This window comes from Neomonachus schauinslandi, chromosome 11, assembly GCF_002201575.2.
Source record: "Neomonachus schauinslandi chromosome 11, ASM220157v2, whole genome shotgun sequence".
Taxonomy (NCBI): Eukaryota; Metazoa; Chordata; class Mammalia; order Carnivora; family Phocidae; genus Neomonachus; species Neomonachus schauinslandi.
The window spans coordinates 7579691-7591044 of NC_058413.1; the positions used below are offsets into that span (position 1 = coordinate 7579691).

At 48.2% G+C, this 11354-nt stretch overlaps 2 protein-coding genes across 8 annotated transcripts in view; both read left to right on the forward strand.

The window, feature by feature from the left end:
- Positions 1–1193, forward strand: part of MAP4K2 (mitogen-activated protein kinase kinase kinase kinase 2) — a 4235-nt gene extending 3042 nt beyond the window's left edge. The window contains exons 12-14 of the mRNA XM_044919558.1: positions 348–419; positions 513–576; positions 1174–1193. Coding sequence (XP_044775493.1) covers positions 348–419; positions 513–576; positions 1174–1193 — 156 coding nt within the window. The remainder of the gene's footprint in view (positions 1–347; positions 420–512; positions 577–1173) is intronic.
- Positions 1194–10738: 9545 nt separating this feature from the next.
- SF1 (splicing factor 1) overlaps positions 10739–11354 on the forward strand; it is a 14088-nt gene continuing 13472 nt past the window's right edge. For 4 of the 7 annotated variants that reach the window (XM_021685518.2, XM_021685517.2, XM_044919699.1 and 1 more), the window contains exon 1: positions 10739–11130. In XM_021685518.2, coding sequence (XP_021541193.1) covers positions 11100–11130 — 31 coding nt within the window. In that variant the 5' untranslated portion in view covers positions 10739–11099. The remainder of the gene's footprint in view (positions 11131–11354) is intronic. The other 3 variants (XM_021685520.2, XM_021685522.2, XM_021685521.2) reach the window with 1 other exon arrangement.

Sequence of the window (11354 nt, forward strand, 5' to 3'; positions counted from 1 at the left end):
GGGGGGGGAGGCCAAGCTGAACAAAGGGACTCTCATCCAGGGCACCCCTGCCCCGTTCAGGGTCTCACCAGGCAGCCAGGGCCCAGGAAGGGCCAGCCACTGGCTGCGCCACCCAGTGCCAGCGAGGCTTTGGTCTGTGGACAAGCCTGCTATGACCTGTGTCCCCTGCCCAAGCCTGGGGCTGCATCCCTGCCTCCCAGCTGCTGCCTAGGTATCAGCGTGCTCCATCAGGCCAAGACTGCAGAGTATGGGCTCCGTCATCAGGCTAGACTCTGGGAAGATTAGCCTGTGTCCATTTAACAAGTATTCCCAGACAGCCTCCTCAGTGCCAGACCCTGGGCTCACAGAGAGGTCAGTACCAAGATGTGGACCAGCCCCCAGTGAAGGCAGCGATCCTTGCTGGAGCCTGCATCTCGAGGGTACGTCTGTCTGCCCGCCCGTGGCTGACCTTTTGCTTTGCACTGTCATTCTTGCGCTTTTCCCTCTTAGAGGGCTCCATATCCTCAGGCCAGGAAGCCCCCCCCTCCATTGCCCCAGGCACTGACCAGGCTGCTCTGGACCGGAGCCTTTGGGCAGGTGAGGCCAAAGAGGTAGGATGACCGCTAGCCTTGAAGGAGAGGTCAGGTGCACACACACGGCTGCATAGGGTGGGAAGGCCCTGGGTCTGGGGGAAGAGCTTGAGCAAAGGCCCAGGGGTCAGGTCTCGAATGTGGCCCAGTTATCTCTCTTCTGATATTCAAGGCAACTGTTTGAATTAAGAATTTCTCTCCACCCGGTGGGTTGCTGGTATTTGATAAATGGATGCAAGTGGGTGGGTGGGTGGTGGAGAGATGGCAGCTTAGGTGAAGAGCCTGCAGCGGCCCAGTCCCTACTGCCCCTGCCAGGGGCCCCGGCCATCCCAGGTTCTTCTGTTGTCCCCTTGTCCACCCGCCCCCCCCCAACCCCCGCAGAGCCCTGACTGCTCTGACTCCTAGGGTTTTTTGGCTGAAATAGATTGTCAGACGGGGAGGGAGACAGAGCTGTACATTGGCACTCACACCTGCCCTCTCCCTGAGACCCAAAGGAGGGTGGCAGGCACCTCCCAAGTTCTCAAAGTCTGCACCTGCCTGGAGGACGTTGGATGGACCAAATGGTGGAGTGACATGATATGATTCCTAACTTCCCATTTTCCAGATTTCCTGGTGGAGGTGTAGGACTAAGTTGAGGCGTGCCGGGGGCGGGGAGGTGAGCTCCCACTCAGAAGAGGCCCCTGACCCTCACCCCAGGTGCCCGGGAGAGGACGACCTTCCTGCCTACAAAGCAGCGGCCCGCAAAGAGCGCCACCTTGTGGCAGGTTGCCCTAGCCCGTGGCTGCCACCCGGGTCGCCAAAGGGGCTTTGGGGGAGTTGAGACCGTAACATGCCAAAAAGTGGGAGGTCGGGGGGAAAAGCAAGGGCTTCTGATAAAATATTCACTGGCAGCACAGGCTGGCCACAAGCCAAAGAAAGACCAGGAAGCTGGGAATTTGCACTGAAAAGACTGAAAGTGTTATTTTATTTATGTATTTTTAAATAGGTAGCCCTTGTCCATGGCCTGCTATTTTTTTAAAAGAATACAAAATGGATACAATGAAAAGTCTGAACCCTTTGGTTCAATGAAAACTTCTGAACCCTTCTGCAAGTATTTAAGCAGTTCCGTATGATTTATTCTTCTCCCCTTTTTAAATGTGCGGTGACACATTCCACACACTGTTCTGCTCTTACCCTTTTAAAATCTGTTCTGGAGAGCTTTCCATCATCAGTGCTCCCCTCCCCTTGTTGTTTTCACAGCTAGTGGTGTTCCATTGTATAGCTTTCCCACAACTCCTGTTCACTCACTGCGATTAGATCCCTTACTGATGTAACTGTGTTTCTACGACTTTGATATTACGAGGGACACTACAGTAAATATCCTTGTGCAATAAATACCACGCCCATGCCACTCTGGCCATTCAGGTGTCCTGTAGGGTGACTTTCTGGAAGCGACATTGCTGCGTCAGAGTGGCCGTGTTTGTTCTTGTGAGAGCTCCTGTCAAATGCTGAGCTGTGTTTTCCCCATAGAGCAAATCCTAAATCGGCCTGCAGGGCCATGGGGAGGATTGAAAATCCTGTAATATACAAAATGCGACAACACGGAGGAGCCTCAGAGATCGAATACTGAACTCAAACAGCAAATCGCATGAAACTACACACAGTACGGTTGCATTTTCAAAAGCTCAAAAAAACCAGCAAAAGGAAATCATTTACTGTCTGGTGGGACAGGCACATGTGATAAAACCCTATTCGATCAGGGGAAGAAAAAGTACAAAATTCAAGACGGTGGTCTCGGAGAGGAGAGTAGAGGAGCGATGAGGAAGGACCCCAGGAGTGTGCAAGGGTTTTGGTCAAATCTTGGTTCTCAGGTTGGGTTGTGGGTTCGTGGGCATTCGATGTATGTCAGACCCTAACTCAGACAAGATGCCACACATCCTTTTGTATGTATCAAATACTATGTAATAAAATGTAAGTTTAAATATAATCCCTCAAAAAATAAAACCTTGTATTGGGTTAAAAGAACAACAAAAAAAAGCCAAGATAATCCTTTCCTAGATTGTGAAATCTAATCCCTCAAAAAATAAAACCTTGTATTGCGTTAAAAAAACAAACAAAAAAAAGCCAAGATAATCCTTTCCTAGATTATGAAATCAGCATTGGGAGTAGAACTACAGGCAGGTCTCTCTCTCTCCCTAGTTTCTTCTATTGTTTTTTAAGACAGCTTTATTGAGGGGGACTGGCTGGCTCAGTCAGAGGAGTATGCAACTCTTGATTTCAGGGTTGTGAGTTTGAGCCCCATGTTGGGTGTAGAGGTTACTTAAAAATAAAAACTGAGGGGCATCTGGGTGGCTCAGTTGGTTGGGCGGTTGCCTTCGACTTAGGTCATGGTCCCAGGATCCTGGGATCGAGCCCCCCATCGGGCTCCCTGCTCAGCGGAGAGCCTGCTTCTCCCTCTCCCTCTGCCAGCCTCTCTCTGCCTGCTTGTGCTATCTCTCTGTCAAATAAATAAAAATCTTTTTTAAAAAAATGAAAATAAAAAATAAAAACTGAGGGGCGCCTGGGTGGCTTAGTCAGTTAAGCATCTGCCTTCAGCTCAGGTCATGATCCCGGGGTCCTTGCTCACAGGGGAGCCTGCTTCTCCCTCTGCCTGCCGCTCCCCCTGCTTGTGTGCTCTCTCTCTCTCTGGCAAATAAATAAATCTTAAAAAACAGATGATATTAGAAAAAAAAATATCTTAAAGGGGCACCTGGGCGGCATAGTTGGTTAAGCGTCGACTCTTGGTTTTGGCTCAAGTTGCGATCTCAGGGTCGTGAGACTGAGCCCTGGGTCGGGTCAGGCTCTGTGCTCAGCAGGGAATCCGCTTGAGTTTCTCTCTCTTCCTCTCTGCTCTTCCCCCCGCATGCGCGTGCACACGCTCTCTTTCTCTCTCAGGGAAATAAATTTTTAATAAAAGTGAAATCTTAAAAAAACAGCTTTATTGAAGGAAAATTGGCATCCAATACGCTGCATGTATTGAAAATGTACTATCTGATGACGACACATGTATACACCCGGGAAGCCACACCCACGCCATTTCCCCTGCCCTTTTGTAATCATCCCTCCTGCTCCTCATAGTATCCACTGAACTGCTTTCCATCACTATAGAAGAATTCGCATTTTTCAGAACTTACATAAATAGAATCGTACAGTGTGCTCTTTTTCCTCTGCCTCTTTCACTGAGCAGATTATCTGAGATTCACCCATGTTGTTGCATGTGTTCATAGCCGTTCTTCTTCATTTCCAAGTACTATTCCATTTCATAGATGTACCACAGTTTGTTTGGCTAGTCACCTGTTGGACATTTGGGCTATTTCCAGTTTTGGACTATTACAAATAAAACTGCTATGAACATTCACGTATGTGTGTCTTGTGTGTGGACATATACTTTCATTTCTCTTGGATAAATACCTCAGAGTGTAAGGCCTGGATCGTGTGGTGAGTGTTGTTGAACTTTTTAAGAACCTGTGAAACTGGGGCGCCTGGGTGGCTCAGTTGTTAAGCGTCTGCCTTCGGCTCAGGTCATGATCCCGGGGTCCTGGGATTGAGCCCCGCATCGGGCTTCCTGCTCAGCGGGAAGCCTGCTTCTCCCTCTCCCACTCCCCGTGCTTGTGTTCCCTCTCCCCTTGTGTCTCGTCTCTCTCTGTGAAATAGGTAAAATCTTTAAAAAAGAAAAAAAGAAACTGCGAAACTGTTCCAGAGTGGTTGTACCATTTTTTTTCTTTTTTTAAGATTTTATTTATTTATTTGAGAGAGAGCGAGAGAGAGCACATGAGAGGGGGGAGGGTCAGAGGGAGAAGCAGACCCCCCGCTGAGCAGGGAGCCCGATGCGGGACTCGATCCAGGGACTCCAGGATCACGACCTGAGCCGAAGGCAGTCGCTTAACCAACTGAGCCACCCAGGCGCCCATCTTTTTCTTTTTTTTTTTTTTTTAAAGATTTTATTTATTTATCTGACAGAGAGAGAGATAGCCAGAGAGGGAACACAAGCAGGGGGAGTGGGAGAGGGAGAAGCAGGCTTCCCGCTGAGCAGGGAGCCCGATGCGGGGCTCGATCCCAGGACCCCGGGATCATGACCTGAGCCGAAGGCAGACGCTTAACGACTGACCCACCCAGGTGTCCCGATCTTTTTTTTTTTTTTTAAGATTTTATTTATTTGAGAGAGATTGAGAGAATGAGTGGGGGGAGGGTCAGAGGGAGAAGCAGACCCCCCGCTGAGCAGGGAGCCCGATGCGGGACTCGATCCCGGGACTCCAGGATCATGACCTGAGCCGAAGGCAGTCGCTTAACCAACAGAGCCACCCAGGCGCCTCTTTTTTTTTTCCCAAAGATTGTATTTATTTGACAGAGAGAGAGAGAGAGAGAGAGAGCAGGAACCACTGAGGCGCCCGTACCATTTTCATTTTGCATTCCCAGCAGCAAGATAGGCGCGTTCGACCCTCTCCACTTCCGCGGCAACACTCAGTATGGTCGGTCTTGGTTCGTTTCAGCCCCTCTAACAGATGTGTAGTAGAATCTCATGGTGGTTTTCATTTGCATTTCATTCATGACTGATGTGGAGCATCTCTTCCTGTGCTTATTTACCATCTGTACGACTTCTTTGGAAGGGAGTCTGTTCAGGGGCCCTGGCTGGCTCAGTTGGCAGAGCATGTGACTCTTGATCTCAGGGTTGTGAGTCTGAGCCCCACGTTGGGTGTAGAGATTACTTAAAAATAAAGTCTTCTTAAAAAAATGAAGAAAAAAAAGAGTCTGTTCAAATCTTTGGCTCCTTTTAAAGAAGTAAGGTTGTCTTCTTATTGAGTTTTGAGAGTCTGGATACAAGTCCTTTATCAGATATGTGATTTGCATGTACCTATTATGCTGTTATTTCTAATCTGTGCCTAAATCACAAATTCCACTACCTATCTCCCCCCGGTTCAAATTACCTTTAATAATAGGAAGTGGTAAAGAAACATCATTTTCCAGGAAAGACAAAATTATGAAAAGTTCTTAGTGCACAGTGAATCCCTCACTCCATGGTAGATATTATTCCTAATTCAGGTAATGGAATCGCAGGTGGGGCTCTCCAAAGGGCGGACACAGAGGCAAACAGCCATGGACTTGCTCTTCTATGGTGTCAGTTAGCTACATGATACTACCAATCAATCTCACCAAGGGCTGGGGTTTCTGAACTATAAGATACAGAGTTCAAAGACCGAAAATATCAAAGGTTAGTACGAAGGGCTGGAACTTTGTACCTTTTACTTTCCAGTGGCAATTCTCTCACACCAACCGGATGTCCTACAATTCATTCAATTCTGGCATGAACTACCCCGAGTTGGTGAAGACCCCACAGGTTAAGGAGTTCAGCCGTAAGTCCTGGGTCTCCAGGTTACCCACACCTCTGTCCAACCTGGTTGCAAATTCAGGGTTCCCACAACCCCCCATCAGGTTCAAATCTTTGCAGGGAGGACACACAGAACTCAGGAAAGCCCTACATTTATTACTGTTTTATTACAGAGAACACAAATGACTAGCTAGATGGAGAAATGCAGTAAGGTGTGGAAGGGTCCTGAGCCCAAGAGCTTATTATGACCCTGCGGAGTCAGGGTATGTACCACCTCCTGTTACATCAGTATGTTTACCAACCCAGAAGCTCTTCAAACCTCATTGCTCAGTTTTATTTTTTTTAAAAGATTTTATTTTTTTATTTGAATGGGAGAGCACGAGTGGGGGTAAGCGGCAGAGGGAAGGGGAGAAGCAGACTCTTCCGCTGAGTAGGGAGCCCAATGTGGGGCTTGATCCCAGGACCCTAAGATCATGACCTGAGCTAAAGGCAGATGCTTAACTGAGCCACCCTGGCGCCCCTGTTCAGAGTTTTATTTTATTTTTTTAAATTTTATTTATTTGACAGAGAGACAGAGAGAGCACGAACACAAGCAGTGGAGTGGGAGAGGGAGAAGCGGGCTTCCTGCCAAGCAGGGAGCCTAATGCGGGCTCGATCCCAGGACCCTGGGATCATGACCTGAGCCGAAGGCAGACGCCTAACGACTGAGCCACCCAGGCGCCCCCTGTTCAGAGTTTTAAATTGAGGTTTTATTACACAGGCATGGTTGATGAAATCACTGGCCATGTGATTGAATGCCATCTCCAGCCCCCTTCCCCTCCCCAGAAGTGGGGCTGAAAGTTGGGTGGTTTTTCTGATCAGCCAGCATCCTGAAGCTATCCCAGGGCTCTCAGAGATGGCAATGAGTCACCTGTTAGCTTCAAGTCTGGTATGGTCCAAAGGGGCCTGTTATGAATAAGGAAGGACAGTTTTTTTTTTTTTTTAAATATTTTATTTATTTGACAGAGAGAGAGAGAGAGAGCACAAGTAGGCAGAGTGGCAGGCAGAGGGAGAAGCAGACTCCCCGCTGAGTGGGGAGCCCAACGCAGGGCTCGATCCCAGGACCCTGGGATCATGACCTGAGCCCAAGGCAGACACTTAACTACTGTGCCACCCAGGCGGCCCGGGGAGCATCATTATAATGCTGGCTTAGCCAGTAGAGCATGCGACTCTTGACCTTGGGGTTGTAGGTTTGAGCCCCATGAGGGTTGTAGAGATTACTTAAAAAAATAATCTTAAAAAAAATAGTACATTTTCGGGGCGCCTGGGTGGCTCAGTTGGTTAAGCGACTGCCTTTGGCTGGGGTCATGATCCCAGAGTCCTGGGATCGAGTTCCACATCGGGCTCCCCCTTCTCTGTGGGGAGCCTGCTTCTCCCTCTGCCTCTGCCTGCCACTCCCCCTGCTTGTGCTCACTCACTCTCTCTGCGTCAAATAAATAAAATCTTAAAAAAAAAATAGTACCTTTTCATTTGTGCATTTGTTTTTCTCCTTTATTAGACTGTGATTTTCTGGAAGGCAGGAACTGTGTTTTATTTACTCTGGTATCCACCAAACTGTCTTGCACTCAACAGCTGCTCGCACATTTAATGACTCTTTTCTCTCTTCCTCCAGAGAATTTGTATTTACTGAATAAATTAACTTTCCCTCATTTTCAAACAGATGATTTAAACAGCTTATATTTTGGGGCGCCTGGGTGGCTCAGTCATTAAGCGTCTGCCTTCGGCTCAGGTCATGATCCCAGGGTCCTGGGATCGAGCTGCGCATCGGGCTCCCTGCTCCGCGGGAGGTCTGCTTCTCCCTCTCCCACCCCCCCTGCTGTGTTCCCTCTCTCGCTGTGTCTCTCTCTGTCAAATAAATAAAGTCTTTAGAAAAAAATAAACAGCTTATATTTTTCCTTTCTTGTCCATATTAGCTTTTTTTATTACACAAATAATACTTTCTCAGTATAAGAAAATTAAAGTAGAATATAGAACATACAGAAATACAAGAAAAAAAGTAAAAAATTAGCTGAGATCCCACCACCATTAGAAATTTGGTGATTTTTCTGGGGCACCGGGGTGGTGCAGTCGGTTAAGCATCCGACTCTTGATTTCGGCTCAGGTCATGATCCCAAGGTCCTGGGATCGCTATGTCAGGCTCCATACTATGCGGAGAGTCTGCTTCAGGATTCTCTCTCTCCCTCTGCTCCTCCCCCTTTTTTTTTTTTTTAAGATTTTATTTATTTGCGAGAGAGAATGAGAGAGAGCACATGAGAAGCGGGAGGGTCAGAGGGAGAAGCAGACCCCCCCGCTGAGCAGGAAGCCCAATGTGGGACTCGATCCAGGGACTCCAGGATCATGACCTGAGCCGAAGGCAGTCGCTTAACCAACTGAGCCACCCAGGCTCCTGCCCCTGCTCACTCTTTCTCAAATAAATAAATCTTAAAAAAAATAAATAAATTTGGTGTTTTCCTATAATGCATTTCTTTATGTTTATAGTTATATGTTAAAAAAATGGGATTGTCATAAATTTTTTTTTTAAGATTTTTATTTATTTATTTGAGAGAGTGAGAGAGGGAACAGAAGCAGGGGGAGTGGGAGAGGGAGAAGCAGGTTTCCTGCGGAGCACGGAGCCCAATGTGGGGCTCGATCCCCGGACCCTGGGATCATGACCTGAGCCGAAGGCAGATGCCCAACAACTGAGCCACCCAGGCGCCCCGGATTGTCATAAATGTTTAAAAAGAACAAAGCACATTTTATTTATTTATTTATTTTTTTTTTTTTAAGATTTTATTTATTTATTTGACAGAGAGAGACACAACGAGAGAGGGAACACAAGCAGGGGGAGTGGGAGAGGGAGAAGCAGGCTTCCCGCTGAGCAGGGAGCCTGATGTGGGACTCGATCCCAGGACCCTGGGACCATGACCTGAGCCGAAGGCAGATGCTTAACGACTGAGCCACCCAGGTGTCCCATGAAGCATATTTTAAAAATACGTTGAGTTCTTGAAATGTATGGAACAATTTCCAGGTAACCTATTTTCCTGTCCAATGTCTTCACTAATAACATGCTGTGTATACCCTTCTATAGCTTTCTCTATCCTCGTGTAATCAAATGCAGACAGGCACGTGCACACATATATAGGGTTTTACAAAAACAAGATCATGTAATATATCTCTGCTTTTCTTATTTAGTAACAGCACAGACGTCCCTCTAAATTAGTTGGTATGGATTAACTGATTTTCAAGTCTGCCTATTAAAATAGGTTAGGGATTCCAGTTTATTGAACCCTTCACTTATTAAAGGAAACCCACTTTGTTTCCAGATTTTCACTATTACAGACAGTGCTGCAGTAAATGCAGTAGAAAACCATGAACACATTACATTATATAATCACACGCCTTGCTTTGGGGCAGATTCCCAGGAGTGGGACTGATACATTGAAAGGGCTTATTTTTAATTTTTCTTGAAAGGGGTACAATTTTAATAGATAATAAAATGCTTTCCAAAAAAGAAATTCTCAGTAGTGTTAGCACATTGGTTGTTTGCTATTTTGATGGTTATATAAAGGGATTCCTCCTTATCATCTTAATTTGCATTTTCCTGCGGAGGGTGGGTACTGCTGTCTTTTCATGTTTTCTTGCTATTTGGATTTGCTCTTCTGAGACTTGCCTATTACAATCTTTGCTCATTTTCTATTGTTTTTGTCTTATTTTATAATTAGTTTTTAAGACTTCTTTGCATATTAGCTATCATGTATGGCAAGTATATCTTCCTAATGTGTTACTGTCTGTTGACTTTCATCAGTTTTAATTTCTTTGGTGATCAAGTATATCTTTCATTGGTCTGAGTTTTTGTTTCCCTAAAAGTCTCTACCTTTAGATGACCGTGACACTCGCCTATATTGTATTCTGGGTCTGTTTTATTGTTTAATTTAGGACCCTACACCATCTGTTAGCTAAATTTTTTCTTTACTGAATCTACTTACATATGGGGAATCTATTTCCAGTCTCTATTCTGTAGCACTAATCTGTCTTTCCTACAACAAAATCACTTTCATTATCCTGTCTTGTGTGCTGTTCCTATTGTCTGAAAAGCAAGTTCCTCTTCAACCTCGTTTACAAGTTTCCCCACTACTTTCAAAATTATATTTTAAGATGATGTAATCAACCCCCAACCCAGTTGAGATTCTAATGGAAATGCAATGTACTTGTAAATTAATTTTGGAATTGACTTTATATTGTTTTCCGCCTAAAATTAGGTGTTCTTCCATAGGCCCAAATATTGCTTTGATCCTTCAAAAAGACTATTTTATAACTTTTTCTTTTAAGAAAAACAGGAAGTCCCTTTTTACCTGCGGCGAGTCAACGAATCCGGCTTACGGGCGCGCGCCGGCCCCTCCCCCGTCCCTCGGTTCCGGGTTACCATGGGAATCGAGAATTTACGTCACTTAGGGCTTCCGCGCCGGACCCCGGGGTCGACCATGAAGCTAAGAGCGGAGAGGTAGCTTTGCCTCGTCTACGCATGCGCGCTCCTGCTCCACTCCTCCCCCGGCGGTAAATCTCGTTCAACCGGGGTACAGCCGCGACCTCTCGCTTAATCCCAGCGAAACTGCTCCCCGTGGGAGGGGAGTAGAAAAAGAATCGAACAAGCGACAGCCAATCCCATGACACTACGACGCAACAGAGAATGATTGACTCAACCAACTTCAACCAATGAGAAAGCCCTTTGCCCCTACGTCACAGAGTTTGCCCCACCCTATCCCCTCCTTTCTGGACTCCGAGCTCAGTTCGCGCAGTAACAAATGAAGTGCGCGCTGCGACACCTCCCAGCTCGCTAGGCTCGGCCGCCATTTCTTCGCCTGGCCTAACGGTCCGGCCAATCCCAGCGTGCATCGAGGAGGGCTAAGGTTCCACCAATTGGAGGCCGCCGATTCCAACCCCCTTGCCTCGGCTCGGCCCAATCCAGGCCTCGAACCCGTCGCCCCCGGCCCGCCCCCGCGGCACCCTCTCTCCTCCCTCTTTGTGCGTCTCGCGCCGCCGCCGCCCGCCGCGTGAGAGGACGGGCTCCGGGGCAGCGCAGTCGGGTCCCCTCCCCCCGGAAGGTTCGCGAAGAAGAAGCCGCCACCGCCGCCTAAAAGGAGCCGCCGGTGCCGGTCCCCGGGGGCGCCATGGCGACCGGAGCGAACGCCACGCCGCTGGGTAAGCTGGGCCCCCCCGGCCTCCCCCCCCTTTCCGGGCCCAAAGGGGGCTTCGAGCCGGGGCCACCGCCTGCTCCCGGGCCTGGGGCGGGGCTGCTGGTGCCCGGGCCGCCGCCGCCCCCGCCCGTGGGCTCGGTGGGGGCCCTGACCGCGGCCTTCCCCTTCGCGGCGCTGCCGCCGCCGCCACCGCCGCCGCCCCCGCCTCCCCAGCAGCCGCCGCCTCCG